The sequence below is a fragment of the Atractosteus spatula genome, chromosome 11 (genome assembly GCF_055471065.1).
Source record: "Atractosteus spatula isolate fAtrSpa1 chromosome 11, fAtrSpa1.hap1, whole genome shotgun sequence".
Lineage (NCBI taxonomy): Eukaryota > Metazoa > Chordata > Actinopteri > Semionotiformes > Lepisosteidae > Atractosteus > Atractosteus spatula.
In genome coordinates this window covers 42,209,877-42,234,521 of record NC_142716.1, presented here as the reverse complement: position 1 = coordinate 42,234,521, position 24,645 = coordinate 42,209,877, and the positions used below count along the sequence as shown (strand labels likewise).

The window sequence follows — 24,645 nt, the reverse complement described above, 5'->3', positions numbered from 1 at the left end:
AATTTTCTACTCTATTAGAAGTGCTAGTTTGTTCTATAATAGCTGTTGAGCTGTAGATCATAGGGCCCACCAAACAATAAGAATATAAACAATCTGTGTGACTATAATGAATAAATCATATAGAGACACATGAAAAAGTTTACAAAGTTAGACTCTGGGTTGAAAGAAGGTGGTTAATCATCTGTGAAGACCAATATTAAAATACAAATTACTCTTATGAAAAGAACAGAATGCCAGATAAAATCGCAGAAAAGTCCCATTTTAACATTGTTTTAATCTTCACTTAAAAATGTATCATGCTGCTGGCATTCTCTTTGCCCCAGGCAGGCTTTAAGAATCCACCAACAAATTCATAAATCTTTCTATTACTTAGAGAATGAGAATGAAAGAAGTGTAGGAATCGTGTGTCATGACAAGGACTTAGATCATCGCATCTGCTGTTTGACGAGTAAGATGACCAAGACAAAAGCATCCCTGTCTCACAGGGGTCATCTTACCAAGTGCTTTGTTCCCTGGAGTACTGGAAGAACTTTGCAAAACCTGCAGCCTAAGATCCATAATATTCAGCTTCGTTCCTAAATTTAATTCAGCCTTGATTGAGTTTGTATGTGCATGTTCTGGAAGTGGAATCATGAGGTTCCCTGTGAGAGTAACAAGAAAACATCAACCTATGTTTCCTTCATATGGAGTCAGAGCGGTTGTGGGATTGGAGAAACTAATGATCTAAACCACTTAATATAATGTAAACCTTGAAAATGAAAGGCCCGGATCAGAAATTTAGGTCTGGGTTGATGCAGCTGTCTGCACTCACTGTGGATTTGAGTTTTGATTTGTAGAATGGAAAGAGGCCTCACAAGTTCACAAGCGATGGGATATATACTGTAGGCTTCTAGCCGCAGACTGGCTTATGCATGTATACTTACGCTCCATAGGCAGGGATGGGTGGGGGAGGGGGGGCAGCACGGAATGTGTTGTACACTGCACGACCCCGGCCTCTCAGGTGAGCACCTCTGTAGGCCACTGCTGCCCCTGTGGTGGGGTAGGGGAAGCCAGTTACTGCAGGGAGACAAGGGAATCGTAGTGTTAGACAGCACAATATAACACTCAGGCAATGATCAGAGTCCTGTCCCTGGTTACATAACATAGCTTAATTACTACACACGTCATGTATTAAATATATATGCTGTTTCACTATGACATTGGTTTTAATCTGTTAAAATATGCAATATCCTTAAACACCAAAACACTTAAAGAGAAAACTAAGGGGAATTTTAGCTTATGTTGCTTCATGCAGCAGGCCACAGAGAAACAAGTCAGCGTGTGCTAATTAAGCAAATAATTGGAACAATTAATTAAGTCACTTACAGTTCAGCTATATCTAAAAGCAGAAAGCACTGTTGCTCTCTAATGCTAGTGTCACAGATCCCTGCTTCAAAGGAATAGAATAACGGGGCTGTAACCTGGAATTTACACAACTATTATAGTCTAATATAAAGAAAATCTACTGTTTTGTTAAATGAATCTTTTTGTTCAATAAAAAGCCCCAAAATATATACATTTCATATTTTCATCATCAGGTCTATATTTTCAGTATTTGATAATGGATTAAGTACAGCAATTTTTTTTTTTAAAAAAAAAGAACAAAGTTGAATTATTTTAAGAAGAGCTTTAACAAATTTATGGTTTTGTCTAAATGGATATGTATGCCAAACTCAGAATTGATCTTGCACCTATGCAAAACAATTTGACATCTTTTAGCGAAATAATCAGCAAAAGAAACAGTAAGACTCTGAAGCAAACTGGATTACCCATTTTCTGCTTGTTCATTTAAAAAGTCAAATTGTCAGTTGTGAGCTGAAGAGAACCTTCACCTCTGGTATAATGATTTGCAATAAATATAAATATAAAGCATTATTCATACAAGCTGGTTTTTCAAAATATATAAGAAAATGTAAAAATATTTTACCGAAACATTCCAAGTGACTGTTCAATGGTATTGTACACCAGTAGTGCCCATCTGGGATTTGAACCCATAACCATTCAATTCCAAGTACAGAGCTCCTAACCATTAATACATACAGCTGCAGCTGACCAACTACCTACAAAGCTCCTCTCTATGAGGTCAATTGAAAGAAGAATGAGATGAACACATCACAACAAAACATTACTTCCCTAGGGGAAATAAAACCTGTGTGCACTGAGAATCACTAGTCTAGAACAGGGCTGCCGAAATCTGGGTTTTATGGCTCTGAACCATCCAGTAGTTTTTGTAGAACTCCTTAAATGGGTTTCAGACTGTTGCTTGAGGGTTAACTTGGCTCAGTTTAAAATTTACGTGAGATAATCTCTCCTGAGATTCTCCTGAGGTTATGTGCAGTTAGTGATTTAAGGCAACTACCTAAACCTACTTATGGTTTTTCCATGAGGACTGGGTCTTGAGGGTCTTCTTCTAGAATATGGGTCCCCAGCTCTGGCCACAATATAGGTTTTTAGGTCTTACTGGTTATTAAATGATCAACAGCTAAAGACCCTTGGAAAATTGATTGATAAGATTTGGTTTACTTTTAATTGAACCACTTTAACCCTTCTCCTTAGATCCCAAGCAGCGGAAGTTGTGAAAGTCCTAGAAAATATGTTGGATTGCAGTCTTGGAGAACTGGAGTTAGGGACACTTCTTCCAGTAGACCACAGATTTAGGTACTACAACCAGAAATCCAAAGGTCCTGTGTTCACTGTACATGAAGCACCTGGACTGTGCTTTACACACTCAGAATGTGTTGACAATCACAAAGCACACTGCAACTACAGGTACTTTGCTCAGTATGGACTAGCCCCAGTCTGTGAATGCCAGAACAACTGCCATAAACCTGCCATGTCCCAAAAGCTCTCCAAGATTTACCTATCTCTTTCTCTCTCCCTTCTACCATCAGCACTATTATTATTCCCTACCCTCTCTTTCTTTTACGAGAAGAGTGCTTAATAACATTTATTACAACCTACTTCAATTTCTATACCGGAATACCAAAACAGAGGAAAGACTGCAGCAGGGTGCGACGAAGAATAGCGAACCTTTCACCCTTGTGCTTGCACAAATTTACCTGTATTTTAAATTGACATACTACACTGCCCAGGGCAGAAAAATGAGAACCAAAGAACTGAAATGATAAGTTAAACTATCGGTAGAGTCTCTCTGCCAGTATTCCTGCATAACATTATTATGACAATCATGAGAATGATGAAGTGTATCATCATTGTTAAGTACTGTTGACAGAAAACTTTTAAGATGTAAATAATTTATCTTAAAAGTAAGAGTTTTGATATTTGACAAACAATACATATAGAAACATACATATGAAAAACAATCATTTTAGATTATATTTTTTATTCTGCACTATGAAAGCCAGTGGAAATTATTTTTATGCATGTTAGATCACAAACTAACAAGAGGCCCTCAGATTGAAAACCTCATTGCCTTAATTTTCTGCAAAATGTTTTTCATCCCCTCCTCCACGGAATACTACTCTACCTTTAATAAGACTGACAGAAAAAACAGAGATGTGATGTTTCTAAACACAGGCAGGTTAATGTTTTCTGCCATTAACATCACACTTCATTAGTGTTTTTCAGTGAATTAAAACAATACATCTCTATTGCAGAAAAGACATGCTGTGTTTGAAAAGAAAAAGTTAAAACAACAACAGCTAGCACACTGTGGCATATTTTGCTGAGAAGCTGAGACCTTCCAGGGAACCCAAAAACTAGTGTTCCCTTTTCCTGCCACACATAATGGAGAAGACTGGCATTTTTTAGATTTAGTGTTTCAAAATTCACTTCAAATCATCTTCAATTAAAGCTACTACATAGGTTTACAAGGTATTATGCAAGAGTTCAGTTTTTTTTCAGCGCCTTCTGCACTGGATGTATAGATTTTCCTTTTTTCTACCTACATGTTACATAGCTTTGTGATGTATGTGCGTGTAATCCTGAAATGAGTTATAGGTTAATGAGGTACGCTGATTCAGTAATAAACAATAAATCAAATGTGCTGTCACATTATAAAGCATTTTTGGACAACAATGCAAACTGCAGTCCGTTCCACAGTGGTTTCAGCATCTTAGTCTGAAGGAACTTAATTTTCATGAGGAAGCCTTTTGAAAATAAAGACAGCACAAACGTAATACAAAAGGACATGGTACTATAGTTCTGAATTAGGATTGTTCGAGTAAGACTTTCATGTACAAAGAGGAAATCCCTCAAATTCACTTGAGCTGGTCTGTGTTTAGGTTATTTTCTCCAAACATATTGCATTGTGGGATGTGTAACCTTCTAGTCTGATCCTTTTCTGCTTAATATACATAGCATGAAAAAACAAAGTACACAGGGGATATAAAAGAATGTTTCTTTTCTATATCTTGTGGACTAACGTATTACTATTAGTTACTAGTCTAGAATTTGCAAAACCATATTCTAGCACAGTTGACCCTAAACACACCTGCTTATAAAAATCCTTACAACAGCAGCCAGTAGGCTTGGAGAGTTTGTGACGGTCTTCCTACTATATATATTTTTTCTAACATTACTTAAACTACAGCTGCTCTAGTTCAGCTTATTCACGTCAGGCTCTGGAGTGTTGGTATGAAGCAGTCCTTTCTAATGTATAATAAACATGCCCCAGAATCACTCAGTAAGTAAAAAAAGTTTTTAATAAGCCAGAACATCCCTTTGTACATGATGTTTTGAAATAGAACCGCAATGCATTATTAAATGGGTACTAGTTTTAGAGCATTGGGAAATAGCACTGTGGTTGCTATTGGTCTCTTCTTACCAATCGGTGTAAGTTCTTAGGCATTCTTCAAGGTAATTGGAAGCATAAGTGCTACGTTACTCTTTTTCTTTTAATATGCCATTGTAGGAGAATTCCCCTGTACAGTTTGACACCACCATGGCCTCAGCAGCCCCTTAGCAATCAAGCCGGCTGTGCATGAAGCAGTCTGCATCACCCCAAATTATTCTCTGATTTTCCACCACACTGCTTCTTTTTATATTTCAGTCATATAAATTTAAAGATGAACACTTAATCCAAGCATTGGGACATTGAAAAACAGCTTAATCTAATCAAGGAAAGGATGCTTAATTATCCCCTAAATTTATCCTCCAACAATTAAAAGATCTATCTACATGCATTAAGGCAGTAATTAGGGTTTTTGTCATTTCTAGAGCTGCTTTGGTTTAATGCTTCCTTAACAAGCTTTGCCCTACTCATTGCAAACCTAGGCTCTCGTATGAGGATTCATGAGTGTAGTAATTTCCCATTGTGTAGAATAATTCACTGATGTAATGTCCCATTGTCTCCTCACTCACTCAGTGGTGACATCAAAGCCAGGCTGAGTTTGTCCCTTTCAATCTCTGTTAGGAGAGTCTTTAACCTTATGTGAGCCTGTGTTAGGATATTGTTAAAAAAGACATGCAAAGTGTCCAATGTTATTTAAATACTACAATTGTGCTCAGTATCTGTTTTGCGTTCTTCCAAAAGGGACTGGGATAATTATTACTGTAGCTACTTGTAATACTTGTTAATAATCATCTGCCAGGCCACAATATTCCAGAGACTCCTTAATCACTCTTTTTAATTTGTAGGCATATCAGAATGAAGATAATAATAAAAATCCTAATATGATTAAGTATAATTGTGCGAATATCAAATGTCTGATCCAATTATTAGTTTCCTTTTTGAAGATACTTGTTATGCCATAATAAACTCTTCATTCCCTTTGTGATGTGGATGTTTGAGAAACTGTTTTGCTTGCAACTCAACCTTTGATTGAACCCTGGCCCCGGCTCTGAGATATCTAACTTGTTAGCCTAGAACATTTTTATGATATACAAAATACATGGATTAATTTTTAAAAGTCTTATTTGTTTTGTTCAACATGGTGACAAGCTCTAAATGCATTGACCTAGGGCACAGTCAATCAATCAGTATTACATTTCCTTCATTGTCCTTCATGCACACTCACTCTGCACTGCTTTGCAAAGACAAAAAAAGGCAAGATTAAACAATTAGGTTTCCAGCACAGGGTCAACAACAGTGCCCTATGTCTACATTTCTAATTCGATCTAGAAGGGTTTTCCAAAGCTTCCAAATGCATGAGCTAGCTTTGTGCTTAACCAAATGGGGCTGTAAACACTTGACTGCAGTCTGAGCTGGGTGGAATTCACTGACTCTGGGAAGAAAAGCGAGGCTTTCCTGGAAGAGGTTAAAAGCAGGCAGTCTCCAGACCTCATCCGTCATTCTCCTGAATGGGATTTGAGGACAATAAACCTGTAGCACTAGGACGAATGGAGACGAAGTATGCTGTCACCATGCCACGATTTATGGTGCCCAATTTCGCTGATCTCCCGCACAGAAACGAGGACTGATAAACAGTGATTAATCGCCTTTACATCCCATTTTATTCCTACCCAAAGTATATTAAATGTAGCCATAATTATTCTAGAATAAATCCATAGGCCTCTTGCACAGGAATTTTAGGAGAGGTTGTGAACAGGGTCTAGAAACTGGGATTTTCCTTATACTCACTATAACTACTTTCGAAGATACATTTCATTTGAGATTTTTTACTCCGTAGCCACCTCTCCCTTGGGAACCAGTGAAACATATGGTGTCGTTTAGGCTTGGCAAACTTTAGCGCCGTGTTAAGACGACTTGAAAAATTAGCATCCAATAAATCTCGCAACCCCCCGGCTTCGAAGCCAGAGAGCTGAAGTGGTGGACCACATTAAATCTGATTTGATGTGATGTTTTTGGAAAGTGTGTGTCAGTATGGGTGTGTGTGTCTGTGTTCACATGCCTAGTGTGGGGGGGGGAGGTGTCAAGCAAGGGAATAGTGGATGAAGGGAAGAGGGAGGGGGGGAGCTGAAATAAAAATGATAAATGACTGCTTTCTGTCACAGCCGGTTATTTAGAGGTTCGCAGTAAAGCTGTCCGGGAATGAACAGATTTTAGTCTAATGAGCAAAAAGGAAAGCCGTTAAAGTGGCGAGATGTGCTCAGCACTTCTTCCAAATGAAATAATACCATTTCCCACTCATTAAGATGCAAAGGGTTTGGATAAAGCATGGCAATAAAATTGCACGTGGACCCAGAAAAAAACCTGGAAAAAGTCAACATTACTTCATGAAACAATCCATGAAGAATACCAAACTAAACTAGGCCCCCTGCCAGCAAGTGCTTTCTCTTCATCTTCCCTGCAAGTTAACTCTGCAAAGCAAAAGTCAATCCAGAATGCTTTGATAACCCATCTGTTTGTATCTGCAGACTCCACTATAGATTGTAGATCACAATAAGATGGCCCAGGGTGAAATGCCTTGACTCTAAGTCACTGCTTGTTTTCCAGTTTTGCACACCGAAGAAAAAAAAAGTATCGGCGGATTCTGTGATCCTTCTTTTCTATCAGTTTATTTTATCCTTCCTTTCTATCATTTGTATTTGTATCGTTTGTATATAACATTTTTTCTTCTGCATTTTGACATCTGATTTATTCTGAATTACTGTCATATTTTCGTTTCCTTTTGTTTCATCTATAATGCTGTAAATTCTGAGTGGTGTAATTAGAAATGTGATCTGATTCTGAAAAGAGCTGCAAAAACGTCTGCATATCAACTAAAATCCTATCACTGAAAACACCACTTAAGCTGCTGCAAAATGTATAGTACTAACGGCAGTCAATCAATGACATTTTCCTGCCGATGATTAGTGCTAGTCATGGATAATTTTTCCTTTAAATTGGACAGGCCAATATTAGTTCCAATCATGGCTCAGGAAGCTATTTTGATGTCACCGTTTCTTCACATAATGCAGAAAAGACTGTGATCTGATTGAGGTCAACAGTCTGAAGGGTCTATTAATTAAGTCTCCAGATTCAGTTTTGCAGGGCACTAGTTTATTAATGCTGGTGTAGGGCAATGACAGGGCACTGAAAGCAGAGATAATTTGAATCGAGAGGTCAGGGTGGCAGGGCAAAGGCTAAAGTCAAAGGTGAAAGCACCTTTCACTCAAGACTAGTCTGGGAATGATCAATGTCATCACAAGCTCCACTCGGTGCTTGGTGTACTTTTCCCTGTGACACTGTCTCGTATTGTATCTTAAGCTTAGTGGTCTGTCAGTAGCCTACAGTATGACTAACAGGGTGAAAACAACACATGTTGAAAATCCACATGGGATCCCCAGTAAGCATTGACATGCTCGTTGAAATCACTCAGATACCACTACTTCAAAACACCAGAAAAGGGCAAATTGGTACTGTATGTTAAAAACACTGTTTTGGAAAAAAGGATATTGTTTGAAGAAAATAGCTCTCTTAAGGCTGGCTTTCCACAGTCGGCTTTGCCATATTCACACTCAATTCCAATACAGTCTTTTTTCTACCTTTCCAACAACTTCATTTTTCTATTCATGTCTGTATTGTCCAATCCAGAAAAAGCTAAAGCAGCCCTCTGCAGCTGACCACTTTCCTTAACCTCATGGAGGACCAATCTTTTACCATGCATGTGCTTCTGACTGTGTAGCCCTCTCCTTTTAGTTCGGTTTTATTGGAGGATTTAGCTGTATGTTAAGCATTACCTGGGTCACACACTTCATGGACTTTATAACGAAAGATCGGGAGGAATGACAACAGCCAAGTGCAATCAGATTCAGCTGTCAGTAATTCTCAATCAGTCCTGAGTATTATAAATACTATGTTATCCCTTTCTCATACATCTTTAATATCCCATCTCCACCTTTACAGCTGCCCCTTGGTCACTCCTCACTCTGCATGGGTGTCCCAACCTCCTCGTCCTCTGGCCAGGAGGTTAGCCCTCAGCTAAGCGGGTTAAGCCAATTTTTGAACAGGTACATTTTCAGTTAGATGAAAACTACTAGAGCCATACTGCTTCCAGTTGTTTACCTGCATAAAATTCAGGACCATAGACAGCTCCCACCACTGGATTCAGCTTCCACCCTATAGGGACACAGTGGAAGACAATATTAGAACTTCATATATCGTAACACACATTGAAATCGTTAAACGTAGTGTTTACAGAGAGAGATCTAAACGTGATATGGAGCCTAGAGGAAGAACCAAGAAAGCACTAAAATAAGAGAGAAGAGGAAAATTGAAGAGGGTGGTGGTGAGGTTGAGGATATGGTGGCTGTCTTGGAAAAAAAAAAGAAAAAGACTAGAAAACTAGAGAAAGGAGGAAAGGTAGCAGTAAGTGCTGTCCAGCTGCATGACAGTGACGGATGGAGGCTGCAAATCGCCCATTTCTTTTAAACCAAAAGCGTGGTTCGCTGATGGCAAGTGTGTGGGGGGGGGGGAGTGAAATGTCCAGTACTTTAATTCCTTGCTTCGTTTCTCCCTCCTGCGCGCCGATCAAAATAAATGAAAATCACTCCAAGCGCTGGCCCTGTGATGGCCTTGCACAGAATGAGCTATGACTTTTCCATTTAATCCCACCATCGTAGTTCCACAGATCTAGCCACCTACCCCCAAAATACACCTGGCTTCCTGTGTGGAGAAGCCCAGCCTTGGAGTGTCTCTCTGACTCCCCCCGCAGCAGTGTACACCATGATGACGGGTTTAGGAAGCCAGCTGAATGCTTTTTTAATTTAATGTTCTAATTTGCCTTGAAGTGATTATTATTTTATTATTATTTTAATCCAATTTAATGTGCTACTTATTGCACATCCTATTATGTGTTCTGCCTCATTTGCATGGCCTATGATATGTATTCTCGCTAACTTTTTCTTTCTGCACATGCTGATTTTGCCACTGTTAATTATACCAGCTAAAGAGCCTTTGAAAAGTCTTCCTCTCCAAGTCAATGGTCAACAGCCAATCTCAGTTAAAGGATCAGTTATTCATTTTGGTTATCATACAAATGAGATATATTGTTAAAGTGCCAGTGATACAAGAACTATGAGAAATGTGCACTGCACAAAATAATGCAGACTCTGTAACATAATTAATGAGGAGAAACGATACCTTTTATTAGTTAACATTTTCACATCTTTGCTAAGCACACAGATGCATAGAATGCTTGCCTCAGCACTCGATACCAACTCAACCCGCTGCAGCAGGTTATACACAGGTCCTTAAGTTCTTACCATTTGTGTAAGGGTTTGCCACTTTTTTGTTTGTCATTACTCTTGCTGTTGCATTGTTTACCTGTTTCCAAAGACAAAACATCCCGAGTTACACAACATTCAGCCACAATGTTCCTTGAGATGCTTTACAAACACTTCATGATGATTGTCTTTCCTGTAGGCTGCACACAAAAATGTTTTAAAACTACAAGTGAAAGTCCTGAAAAAGCCACACATTTGTAGTGTTTATTCGATTCCAGAAATGCAGGGCCTCAGTGGCTGTGGGGAGTGCTCTTGTTTAACTCCCAGTCTGTTGGACTTGAATGTAAACATGGCCAAACCCTGAGACGGGGTACCATAGCAACATACTTCCTGTCCTGTGAATAGCCCACATGACGGTACTCTAGACTACATGCTGGCCTTTTCAGATTCTTTCTAGTGCAGCTTTAATGTTTCATCACTGATTCCATCCATAAAAAGGACTTTTTCCCAACATATAAAACAAATAACTGTTCAATTAATAAACAATAGTAAAAAGAAACATGTGCACCACTTTCACTTTAAAGATCAAATGTTTTAAAAGCAGGAATTAAATAGTCTTTTTGGATATATTTAAGAAGATGTGACTTCTTTAAAAAATTAAAAAGGTGATAAAGCATTTTTTTTTGGTTTTCAACATTAGAAATGAAAAAAGTAACATTATTTTGTTTCTGACCGTTAAATACTTTATACAATGATACTGAATTTATTCTCAGTATTTTGTCTTCTCAGACATGTAAGAACAGTTAATGAGGCAATGATTTGGAGAATCACCACATATCTTTTTTGTTACTTTAGCACAATGTACAGACAGGAAACCAGACTTACACTGTTTTGTAGTAGGGTGTATATGTATAACACCAGAAGCCAGTCAGGCATTTGCATAAAACACCATACATGCTCAACATCTTAAGCATCAAATATTAAGTCTTTCTATGGTTTTGGTAACTTCCTTTATGCTCTTAAAGTTAAAGAAAACATAAAGGAGAAACAAAGGAGGAATTTAAGTTAAGGTGTTTTCTGCAACAGGCCATAGATCTTTAAAAAGACAGAAAATATCCAAGCTTTCAGCAGTTGTTCACCATTTCTAGGGGTTGGGATATCTCAACAAGATTCAGTCTGTTAACTTAAAAGAGGCAGTCATTATACTGGAATCTTGTAAACAATGCCTGACATCTTACTCCAAAGAAATACAGTGTTTCCTTCAGCGATGAGGGAGTGTAATATGGCCTCTGGCAAAGTGGTGCATTTTTTAACGCCATGTTAGTATTTCATTCTCATGTTAATTATCGCTAATGGCTTTAATTTCCACAGGGCCACAGCAGGTCATTTAGCTTAAGGAAACAACGGGTTTTAACCTGAATTGATAAATAAGCCTATGTATTGTTTATACATCATGTGAATTATCTTAATGGTTTGGGTAGAAAAAAAAAGACAAGTTAAAAAACAGCAGCCAAAGAAAGATGGAAAATACTTTTAAGTGTTTACTCCTGAATATACTATATGAAAGAGAAAACAAACTGGAACTAGAAAAAAATAACATGCAGGCTTTAAAGGAACACTGGCAGTGCTTTGATTCTAGCTAAAATGTGTATTAATAAAGCAGGCACTTACTCACAGTAAATTATTTACAAATAGCAACAACAAATCTGAAACTTTTCTATATATTTCCCCTCAGGAAATTGTGTATTTCTTAAATTTGATCCTGTTTGTGCACATACAGTATTTCATGTTCTGAAAGTAAATTGTATACAGTCTTTCAAACAAAACTGAAGAAGCTGTTGTGTCAGACACGTAGATGTCAGGCTCAGTCTGGGAAATATATAAGGGGAGAGGTGGGAGGAGTGAAGGTGAACAGAGGACAGGACAGGCACAGGCAGGCAGTACAAGGGATAGGGAGACACAGGGAGAGGTGAGCGAGGAAAAGTAGTGGAAAAGGAAGGCACCTCTATTTTGCGTCCCTCTACGATTGTACCGTTTAGTTTCTCCCGCGCACGGTCTGCGTCTGCACTCGTTTCGAAAGTAACAAACCCAAATCCCTGTGAGCAATGGCAGGCCAGGCCAGGGAAGGAGATGAAGAAGGTCAGAGAGAGAGAGAGATGGGGGAAGAAAAGAAAGGAGAGAGAGAGAAAAGAACACATACAAGATAAGTGGTACACTGTAACATTTTAAGCAGCCATCAAACATGAGCTTGTTAGTAAAGTACAGTATCAAGAAGAGAGAACAGCTACATTGGAAGAGCAGGAGACAGACAAAAGCAGCACCTGAATCATTCAACGTGATACTTTATAAAAAAAAGAGTCCAGTTTTTCCTTGCTACTATCAGTTTACAAAAATACAAAATGAAAGAAGAACAGACAAATTGTCTGTTTTGCTTAAAAGGAAAACAGAAATGTCATTGTACAGAAGTAAAATAACATTTGTGAAAAGGTTTCTATTCATTTTAGAAAAGAAAAAGAAAAGAAAAAGTTTGACATAAAAGGAGACGATAAGCAGTCTAGACCAGTCCAGATGCAAGGCAAGTGATTGTTTTGTCCACAAATACAGGCAAGAAAAAAAATCCTTCTAAGGATAAATCCCTTCAGAACATCATACTCATACAGTGAAAGAGAACAGTTACAGATAATAGCATTTATTGTAATAATTGAATAATGAGATGGCTCCTTTTTGTGGTGAACAACTTTGTAAGTTAAAAATCGCAAGAGACAATTATAATAAAACTTGAGATTTTTAATTTTTAGGGGATTTAACGGGTTGTGAAAACGAACGTCTGAAAACGTCCTGCCACTCACAGTCAGCATAATCCTAGATAAACATTCACATTTGCAATGTGTATCTCCTTAAGCCACCAATTTTGCAAAGCGGTAGAATTCCAGACTCGTTATGGCAGTAATTAATACAGGCTGCAAAAGCATATTTACAGTGTAAAATTCATCCTGGTGCATTTTCTATAAACACTATATCCAAGTAACTGTTGTTTCACATCACTCCTGTTCAAGAGAAAAGGCCGTTTAATTTCTCCTCATGGATTTGTCACTAGTGAGTTATGAGGACTGGTAGCCTAAACCTGATACCCCACCACAAGCTATTAGATATACTCCATGAACAAGTATGTACGACAAGTCCCAGTCTTTTAGTTTATATATACTATGCAAGTATGGGACAATAATTGCTTTCGGAGATAATGCATGTGAGCGCTGGAGAGCAGCGTGATCTGGTATGCATATACAGGTTCTTCAGCCCTACGTCTAGCATAAATAACACCGGAGCCGTCCTTGGGGAGAAAAAGATAAAAAATAAATTTAAAACTGAATTGAGGGCAAAATTAATCCTTTTGACATTTTGTGCTACTGCGTTCGCCCTCTTTATTTTTTTTTTTATCATGCACAAATAATTAGCTTACACAGAGGGAGAGAGGAGCCACCATTTTTCAAAGGAGACAAACATATTGAATGCAAATTGCAAAAGCTTCTTAGAAAATAGATTGTTTATTAATGGTCTGGTAGGTTCATTATATAGCAAGCAGGGTGCGGAAGAGGCATCATGGGTAATGGCTTTGTTGGGCACAAACAATAAAAGCTTGTTCTTGTCTAGAAAGCAGTTTCACTGGCACTTCATCTTCTTCTACAACAAAAAGCGATGGCTTCAGGTTAAAGTGGATGGGTCTGGGTCTCTGTGACGAATATCTATGAGGGAGTTTACGCTTGGAGATTTCTGTTGGGTCTTCTGACGGTAGCCATTTATGATGAGCAGAGGTGTACTGAGCATCTTACAGGTATGTCTGCATTAGGAAAAAGGTGAACTATACAAGGCCAACAAAAGTCATTGAGGCTCATCTGTTCCCCAGGTAGACCACTGGATAGCTTATACTGCTTTGAGCTTTGAGGACTCCCAAGGAATAGTTAACTTTGATTTGTTATAAGCTGTGATCATGAGAACAGTGAACTGTGTCTTTTTGTGGATGAGCTGGACTGTTTATAGAAACAATGACCCTTGACTAAGATTGAATTCCAGGGTGACAACTAAAGGATATGCGCCTTATGAAAGCTTATGAAAGCTTACCCTCGTGATATGTATCCCTTTATTTTCCCACCTTTACCATGATTTTCTGTGTTCTAAAATGCTTTCGTTATGCTTTGCTGTTCACTACACCATATTTGACTTTTGCTTCAATACAAGAATGCAAAGCAAAAGTAAAAATCAGTCACCAAAGCAAATGTAAGTTACAAATCACAGGGGAAGAGTAATAACATTACAATACATCTACCATGGTAAACTTTCATCAAGAGGAATCTCTGTTTGGAGATTCTCTGCAATCAAAAGTTTGTTTACCACTGAAAGCTTTGCTCCCATAACCTGACCACAGAAAACCTATCCTTTATCCTTAAGATTAGAGTACCACTGTCTCCGGACTTCCTCCCTCTGTGAATTCAGGATAGCATTATTTATTTGAAGTTTTGGTTGATGTTTATCTCTCTTCAGTAGACGTGTGAGGAATCAGTGAGGTTCTCTCTTACTGTAAACTAGCACACTGCACACCCAGAGGTGCACCTGTTTCCTTGTGGCTAGCAGAGAAGCTGCTAAAGAGCTGCTCTAACAGTTCACTCTGTGTCCTTTGGATCTCTTAAAAAGAAAAAGGGGCAGCAGAAGTGAACATTTTATATGACATTCCACTGAAGTAGAAGAGCATTTTATCCAGTCAATATAACCAAGATCATGTGATCAGAAGATGCCATGATGGAAATGCTGCTCTGAGTCCAGCATACAGTAATATGGCAATGGTAGCTTATTGCTTTTATTTGCTTTTTAAAGGAAGGTGCTGAGGGTTGAACTCCAGGCTGCTGAGGCGACTGGTGAGTTGGAGGTGATCAATGTGTCACTGGCATCTGGAGACAATGCGAGGCGTAATTATCAAACAAATGAAAGGAAAGAGAATAATGGACAGATAACCGCTGTTGTTCCAGCTCACTTACCTTGGAGCCTCGCTCGTTAAAAATAATTTCGACGTCTAAAATTTTCCCAAATTGCTGCACAGAGAAGGAGACAGAGAGAAAAGAAAATAATTAGAACGCGTTACTTTTGCACTTTGTCTTGAGTCTCAAATGCCTGATTATAATGCTTACAGAAATAGAACGCCCTGTTCTATTTGTGCCAATCTAAGCTACACTTTGCTTTACATTACAGACTGTTCAAATCATTTTTTTTTTAAAAAAAAAGGTCTAGCAGTCACTTCCCCCCGTTCAACAGACAGTTTTCTTTTTTACAGCAGATCCCTATGGCGTACGTATAATTTAGTTTTCAATTATAAAACTTAATTTAATAGACCCAAATTTTTACAGTCAGAGGGAGGAATGGTAGGAGCAGTGCATTAAGAAAGTATAATATAATTACAGCCCTGCATGAAAAAATCATTGTGCATGTATAAATAATGGCAGAAATAGAATTTTTACATAACCACAGGCATGCATTCTATATAAATAGATCTAGACACAAAACTGTAACCTCCAAGGTCACTCATTAAGTTTGTTGAAATATAGTTGTTGTTATTATAATGATATAGTTGTTGTATTGAAATCTCTTTTATGACTTTTTAAATCAACAACCAAACTAGTAATATTTAAGATATTCCAATGAATTAAGTAATGTAAGTTACAGTTTTCCCGTATAAAGATATATAGTGAAACACAAATTAAAACCTATGCAGACCTTCACATACTGTCCACATGCAGGTTCCTGAGAGCTTTTGTCAGGTAGAAGTTAATGTTGACAAGACTGCCCCGTCAAACATGTCCAACAACTGCTTGATTGGGTCAAGACAGAAGTACAGCGGGGCAGTGAATGAAGTGAAATATATACCCTGAGTGGCCCTTGTCTGGTTGAAAGATCACGCTGGTGTTGATGTGACAAAAGGCGGAACAAGGTCTAGAAAAAATGCTATTGGCATCACATTTTAAGACCGACTACAAGAAGATCATCCCAAATGTCACCATTGACAATTATATTTTTACTTCACACAGACCTCCGTACACCTTTCTGTTGCTTTCTCTACCATGTCAAATGAGACTGAAAACCAGGCTTCATTAGAAAGCACCAACCTTTGTCAATATCCAGGGGGTTCCATCTACCCCCCTACGTTGCTGCACACATACATCCAAACTGCAGATGTGTTCACCATTGATGTGGAGTCACGTTGTGAGGAATGCTGGGTGTCTGTATTAGTTATCTAAGGCTCTCAGTCACCAGATGACTGGTCTTTCACAACACCCAGCAGCTATTGCAATGAAGAAATGATTTCAAATGATCCCAGCTAATTCCACCTGGGTAATTACCAATACAGTAACTGACTGGATCTGGGATGGTCATATCCGCGATCTGCCTAATTCAGCTAATTTATTAGACTTATACACATGCACACCTCGCCTTTACATGTCCAAGCTCACAAGCACCCTATTCACACCAGAAGTTTGTCATCACACTTTTTGGTATTTTCAAGCACAGGAAGTAATTAGGAGTACAAGGAGTGAGCTTATTTTCTACATGTTCTCATAATGTCATACTTAAACAGGTTAATTGGTTAACATAGAATAGTTAAGAGATAAACTATGTTGCATTTCTAAACTGTCATAGTCTGCAGTTGTATGTTTGTCAGTCCTCATGCAACTTTCCCACAACGTGCTAAAACAATATCAGGTCATGTCGTCCTTTTTCTGTTTGCAGGTATTCCAATAACATTCCACTACACACTGACATAATTTCAATGTTTTTCTCCAGCTTGAAAAGCAAATGCACTTTCAAAACAAAGACCTTCATCAAACTGTACATAGGAGCACTGATTGTACATTGATTGAGATAAGATCTTTTTTCAGTTTAGTGGCGCGTGTATTTACGAATGCTTTAAAAGATAGATGTCAAAATTTTAATGACAATGTCTTTTTAGGTTAAGTGATCATAATCAATTTAAAGTCTAAAGAAAAAAATATTTTACATTTTCAGCATGGATGGATGTACAGTAAAACACTGTCTACTGTAAAAATGAGAGATCAATGGGCACCAGTACTACTTTATGAAAAATAGCACATTGCTGTCTCTTGTTATTTGCCAGATTAGCACTTCCCAGTTTCCTCTGAAATTCGCTGGATCGTTAAAAACCATCATTATGATATACCATATCATACATGGTGTTTTCTTTTTATCCAATTAGCTTTGCAGCTTTATGTCATTCATTGAAAAACAGGATTTATTCAGGAGCTTTTGATTGCTCCCTAGAATTGAAGACTATTGACTCAGCATCTTCCTGCTGGGAACTGTCCCAGGTATCAAACCCCAGATTTGATTGTCAGTTGGACTGCAAATAAGAATTGCACTGCGATTGTTGAAGCTGAGGTGTAGTTTGTCAATTGAAGAAATTCTTTTTGCAAAGTAACACAGATTATATTGTTCATATTTGACTTCATGTACCTCTACAGCTATGAAAATGAAAATGAAACTTCACATCACACCATCAAGCTTCTGCATGAGGCAGATTAACAGTGATTAGCACCTGTTCTGAATTCCAGCTTTGGTTGTCCTGTTTCAGCCTTGTTTGGCTTATAATAATTCAGCACTTTATAGAACAAAAACAAGACCTTGAATAAGGTGGTTTATTTCCATAAATAAATAAACAAGACAAAGCTCGGCAAAGTCAAACCTTGCAATTCCAATACAGAGAAGAAGTCTGTCTGGTGGATCCATAAGGAGGGAAAACGAAGAAAGTCCAAAACAAGGAGAGCACTGTTTTAGACTCTCATTTTCTGGAAAAGTCAAGATGGATGTAATTTGATTAAATAAAGTTTATCTTTATAGATTATTGGCTTAGAAAAAAATGAATAAGCAAAACTGATAAACAAATGTGTATTAGTGCGTCTGTCTGCCTTTTCTCCCTCTTTGCAAAAGCAAGTCTGGTGGTCTCAAGGGGTTAACAAGCTTAAGTATTCAATTTAACGGGTTTGCCTTCAGATCATTAGAAAACAGTGGAATGAAAGCAAACCTTAAGTTCCTCTAATGACTGGAATGAAAGCGGGTTTTAATTGCTGTCTACAATGGCCGTATTATTTCATTAAAACTAATTACCCTGTCAAGCAGTCCGCGTCGGCTTCATTTCAGCACAACAGGGAAGAAATGGGCCTTCAAGGCGCACCGCGCTCAATGGGATTGATCGTTCGGCTCGGCCACTAATAAGGTTAGGAAGAGACTGCTTTTATCTGCCCGAGAAGGGCTTTGGAGCACAGTACACAAATTGAGGGGTCACCAATGCAAAAGAGGCACGTTACGTCTTTTCCACACAACTCCAGAACAGTAACTACTGGACATTTCTGTTGCAGGTCCTGCTGTATTATATGTTTCTGCGATCCCACCAAATTGTTCGCATGAATCGAGGCGCAGTTTTCTACTAGCCTGAAATTCTCAAGCCTGAAATAGACAGCTGTTTCTTCACATTACCCTGCCCTTGTACAGATGAAACCATTTTATCAATGTGACTAAATTTAACATGCCCAAGCTTTTACTGCTGCGAAACCGTTAACTAAATCCACAAATGCTCAGTTCATTGTGTCTGAAAAGCCAGACCTAAAAGCTCAAACCATTTTGACCATTTTGGATGAAAGAAAAACAACCTACATTATGCATGGATGGGACAATGTTTTATTAACTTATTACAGAGCACTAAGGCTATTCCTTAATGACCTGTACAACTACAAATGTGAACATAAACTAGAGAAGCTAGACTAGAGCAGGGTTCTCACTGTGATTCTGAACTATCATATCCTTGTCTCACTCTGCTTATCAATAATAAATGAATAAACAAGTTCTGATCTGCTTCTGTCTGGGATCATAAGGGTGGCATCTGCTCTCAGAATTAATAAAAAATGTGTTTTATTATCCCCCTTGAAATGCTTGAAAATGAACAAAAAGGTTTATTTTAAAATCTTAAAAGCAAAATCAATGTAATGGGGACAATATGGACCAGTATATGAGTATGAAATCCCCACCAAGAGCAAAACTAAACGAAAAAAACTGAAGCAGAAAAATGTGTAGTGTATTAATTTAGGGCCCAAATGAGCTGGGAAATGCACAGAGCTTTCAATAAACCTCAAGAAAATACGCTGCTCTGATTATTTGTATCCTGTTCTGCCCTTCACCGTTTAAAACACAAACTGAAATTTTCCCAAAATGTTTGCTTGCATCCACAAAGCTAATTAAATCCTTGGTATACTGTGAGCATTGGTTAGTAGATACAAAGTCTCCAAGAGACAGTTTTTGCAGCTGAAGCTCTTCAACTATTGCTTGATTTTAGCTTCTTTTTTTGTCAAAGGAAAATTAGACTTCTTACCTGTTTCTGTCATTTGATTTTTTCATCAGGACTCTTCAGCCAGACACTAATATGAGCCTTGATATACCCAGAGAGACTGTCCTGAGGTGTCAACTAACCTAGTATTAGTTGGCAAAATTGGCCACTTTGTTCGCAGACATTTTCATTTCTGTCTACAATGTCATAACCAAAACCACTAAAGACATACAATAAAGTTACTATAATTTCAAAACCACTGCTAGGATACAGATGTATTGCCCATTGCACAGAACTTGTATCCAAGGAAGGTTTGACAAGCTACTAACCTGCAGAAAACATTGTTTTTATTTCAACTTCCTGTGTACTTTTTCTCAAAACATGGTAAAAAAAATGGTAAAAAAAATAAATAAGCCAAATACAGAATAACAGCCTGCAACTTGTTAAGATCAAATTCCTTAGAAGATCAGATCACTTTATTGGCCCAATACAATTTCTTGTATTAGGAATTTGTCTTTTTGCATACCCCAACTTGTTTTCCTGAGATACACAGACAGCGAGAGAATCTTGAGGTCAGAGCACAGGGTCAGTCATTTACACAGCACCCCTGAAGCAGTTGGGATTAAGGGCCTCGCTCAGGGGCCCAATGGATTAGGATTCTTCTGCCGGCAATGGGATACGAACCAGCAACCTTCCAGCCACAGGCACAGATCCTTAGCCACAGAGCCACTAATGAATATCTCTGTTATTTTAAAAATAGATGATTAAAAGTTAATAAAAACATACTGTATCTAAGAGAAGAATATAATTTTAAGTTATTCAGCATGGATTTAGAACATTCCAAACAAACAAGGACAGCTGACAACACTAAAGCATAAAATAAGATAGATTAAACTTTTCCAGAAGTTTTGATAAGATCTCTCATAAAAGCATAGCACTAAAATTAAAAGTTACAGGAATTCAATACAATGTATGCACATGGATCGTGAACTGGGTAATGAACAGGAAGCAGTTCGCCATCTTAAGGGGTATAACCTCTAATTGGGCTGATGTAAGCAGTGATTCATTTGGCTCGTTGCTCTTCATCATCTATATCAACGATTTAAACCCTAGTATAGTTAGCAAAGTTAAACTTGCAGACGATACAAAAATAAATGAAGTGGCAAATACAGAAACACTGGGAAAGAAATATTCAAAGACAAGTGGCAAAATAAAACTTTCCAGTGATAATGGGTAATAGAAATGTATTCTGTGCATATTGCATGGATTATTCTGAGATTCAGAAATACATAATATTCAGAAATATAATACATTAATGTTATGTATATTTTTATGTAAATTGTTCCACATCCTCTTCAAGACAATGTGGGGAAGCTATAAACTGGAATGTGTGAGTGTACAGCAAAAAGTATGGAATTAGGTTCAGTGGAAGTTAAATTCAAGCTTTCCAAATGCACTATTAAGGAATCATTTTGAACACTGTGTTCAGATGTTGTCAAATATCTCTAAAAGGATATTGCAGTCTTAGCAAGAATTCCAAGAAGACAAACAACAAAATGATTCCTGGTCTCAAGGGACTGTCATATACACACAGAGTGAAGGAGATAAATCTATTTAGTCTAGAAAAAATGAGATTGAATTGTTATATTAGATTGTAACATATAAAGACCCAAATTCACACTCTCAACAGAAACACTTTTTACACTGCAGAAAAGAAGGGAGGTTTTCTTATATACTGTATAAAGTGTAAAATGTTCCGTGCAATTGGAAGTTACTATCATTATATGTGGAGTACTGTGCTGCTTTTTAAGCAACCGTAATTACTAGCTTGTAGATACTTCATTTTGGAAAGGTATGTTTTCCAGGCATTACATTTAGTTCAGTGGATTTTAGGCCAGTGCTGACAAGGACATGTGAGTCAGTAGCTGCTTAAGTAAATGCTCTTAAAGAAAGTACATACTGTACAGATCATTGCATCCTGAGATTTAGGCCTAATTTTAAATGAATAATATAATTTGTAAATACCAGAAATAAACAGATGTTGGGGGCATGGCCACTTTCTAGTTAACCTGCTCAAGCCTTCTGCTGCTGCAAGCCCGCTATAAAAACAAAAAGATTTTATACCAGCTCCCTGCACTGTTTTAATCTGATGTTGTTAAGGTGAGTCCTTTAGTAATGACGGACTGTTCTTTTATTAGAGGGGCAGGGGGTGATGAAGTGTCTCATTTACACTATGAAGACGTCATTCTTCACAAACAGCTGGGCTTTGAGGTGCAGTGTCATTAAATAAAAGCAGAAGGCATGGAAACGGTACTCATCATAGATGCCTACGCTTGTCTAGTTTATATCTAAATATACATCAAAGGGGTGTCCTTTAATTACTGCAATACAATAAAGTCTTGAGAGCTGCCATCTCTAAAGACCTCTTTATGCAGTGGTAAATTAATGTCAGTGCTGTACAAAAGATGATCACAGAGGAAGGAGGCAGCTGCTTGGTGTTCTTGAGGTGCACTTAGAATTTAAAGACACACTTAACAGACATTTGAATATTGTCTTAAGAACCGGTTCTACTTAAATAACTTCTTAAAGCAGCCGAGTGTACTCACAGGAGCTCACTCTAATACTTTAAGAACTATTTTATTACCTTGCATTACAACTTCACACTTATAGTTCTAAATCCCTGAGATATATTTTTCTCTTTTTTCCTTTCCAATTTCTAAACAAGCTAATGTGAGGTTTAACAGTGAATGCTTTGTAGCAGTGTTGTTTTGAAACAATATGGGTCTTCCTAATCTTTTGAAAAAAGACCAGACGACTCTGCTTAATTCCCACAAGTGAGGAATGATGTGTTGCACAGAATTTTTATCAGCCTGTTCAACTATTTTCGACCTACCTGTTAGACTATTGTTTTAAAAACACTAATTTCATTTGACAGATGTGTGTATAAAGAACAGAGAAGTAACTTTGAATTACTGTTTATGCAGCCGGTGACTTTCTTCCTTTTGATTTCATTTTCCATTTAAAAGTATAGAAATCCAAACTGTGAATTGAGAGGGCCGTATAAATTCCTCTTGCATTACAGTAAAATCAAAGCTTTTTTTCCTCACAAATTCACCCAGTGTTTCACATAGACCTCTGATATCAATTAGAAAACCAAAGTTTCTGTGCAAAAACAAATCCCTGTGAAGTCATATTTCATATATGATAGCCTGGGTGCTCCCAACCTTGAGTCCATTGTTTTGCTGAATGCCATAATATTCCAATATTGCTTTTGTTTGCATTGTTCTGCTGTTCATGCAGAGATGTAACAGCACATTGAGTCAGTGGCACATTATGGCAATTACCTCCAGCAAGCACAAGCTGCACAAAAGTGATCCAATTCAAGCCCATTGTAAGGCACCAGGAAACTGACGGGATCTTTGTTGCGAAGCGCTAGCTCTGTATACTCCGATTAATTCAAGCCTTATTTCATTGACAAGAAAGGGAAAAGTTTGCTGAGCTTCTAGATTTGCATGATATTTCTAAAAAGTTGTGCGCTTAAATGAGACAGTCAAAGTCTCAGGGCTAATTAGAAACTAATTTTAATTCCAATTCCAAAGGACTAATGCAGAAAAAAATCAATCGAGCAAAAGAACTCCATCCGAAAAACGAAAACAAGTTTATGGTGGCTGAAATTAAAAAGAGTAACTTACATCCTGGTTCTTTCAGTCCTTTTTCAATGACATGAGTTAATTTTGGTTCCAGGTTTCCACAATTATATAGAATGCACTGTCAGTTTTCACAGAAATAGTTTTTTTTTATCCTTAATTCACAGTGAACTCTTTTATGTGGGTTTTCAACAAATCCTGTTTTCAGAGAGATATATTATCCACAACTACACAGTACTTGAGCACACTCAGTTTAAAAGTCACATTTACGAATCAAGTGTATTCAGTTCTTGTACTATGTCAAGACGCTAGACTTGGTAAGACTGGGTTCACTGTTTAAGAATTTTCTTTGTCTCTGTGCTGAAATGTTTTTTTTTTCATTAGCATTTTGGAAGATTTCAACAAAACCATGGGAAAGAATATAATTCAAACAGTCAAAAAACAACATACCAGAAAAAAAGTCATAGTGAAAACTGACATTCAGATCTGACATACTTCCTCTTATCTATCCTTGGTTACCTCAGACATCTGTAGACTGCACTTTCTTTATCTCAGGCCATCTCTATTTCTTGTGTCTCTTCTCTTTCCAGCCAGTATCTCAGTGGCTAATTGCTCTTCAGCACTCCAGTCTTAATGAATCCTTGGAGACTTAAAGCAATAGAATTCCAGCCACCCTACTGGCTTCCTAAGATCTTTCCACAGGAGTCCATGAGCACCTAATTAGGATAAACTCCCTTTTAATTGCTGTGAAAAATACTATTAATTATGCTTCTATGCCTGGGACGTTCTATCTTATAGCGCTCTAGAAAACAAGGCTGGGAAAGTCCTTTAGAAAATAAAGGATAAGGTACCTTTGGAGTGTGAAATAAAGGACTGTGAACAAAAACTGTTTTCATGTTTTAAGTTAAAAAATAATTTATGACTCTTTACAAGATTAAATGTTATTGTCCGCTGCACTCCCAGTAAATGTCGGCTCGAAGTCTTAACAAGCCACGCCAACAGAGCATCAGTTTTATCACATTCGAGCAAAGCAACACCGCTGTCGACCATGCTACAATCGATTGTACCATGCTACAATCTCTATTTACAGGAGACTCAGGTTTAGCAGTACACTCCTCCAGCAGTGGAATTTGTTTGGATCATTTGCTTATCTTATCTTTGACAGAGACTGTTTGACACTGGTACACTTCCTGTTTCGCTTTCTGGGTTTGTAGCAAAGAGGTTCACACACAGACAGCACAGTTCCAATAAAGACGGGAAGAGACCCCTGTCACCAGATGCCTCTCACAAGCAGAAACTCAAACATTGGAAAGTTTCTTGGAATATTCTTACTGCTTGAAGACATGGAAAACATTCAGTATATTCTTTGTAACATTTAAGGGACATCCAAACAGAAAGCCCTTGCTTGATAATTTGAATTTTTTTAAATAATAATTTCAAACAGACTATTTTAACACTCCTTCCTATTTTGGGTAAGGTGTGGATCCAGCTGGCCACCCTGCCTTTTAATCC

At 37.8% G+C, this 24,645-nt stretch overlaps 1 protein-coding gene across 4 annotated transcripts in view; it reads right to left on the bottom strand.

Annotated features, from left to right (window-relative positions):
• The window catches only part of LOC148824075 (RNA binding protein fox-1 homolog 3), a 430,118-nt gene that overhangs the window by 20,782 nt on the left and 384,691 nt on the right, over positions 1-24,645 (bottom strand). For all 4 annotated transcript variants that reach the window (XM_088927040.1, XM_088927038.1, XM_088927041.1 and 1 more), the window contains 5 exons: positions 15,138-15,191; positions 12,111-12,203; positions 10,147-10,207; positions 8,948-9,001; positions 924-1,056 (listed from right to left, as the gene is read on the bottom strand). In XM_088927040.1, the coding sequence (XP_088783166.1) occupies positions 924-1,056; positions 8,948-9,001; positions 10,147-10,207; positions 12,111-12,203; positions 15,138-15,191 (395 nt within the window). The remainder of the gene's footprint in view (positions 1-923; positions 1,057-8,947; positions 9,002-10,146; positions 10,208-12,110; positions 12,204-15,137; positions 15,192-24,645) is intronic.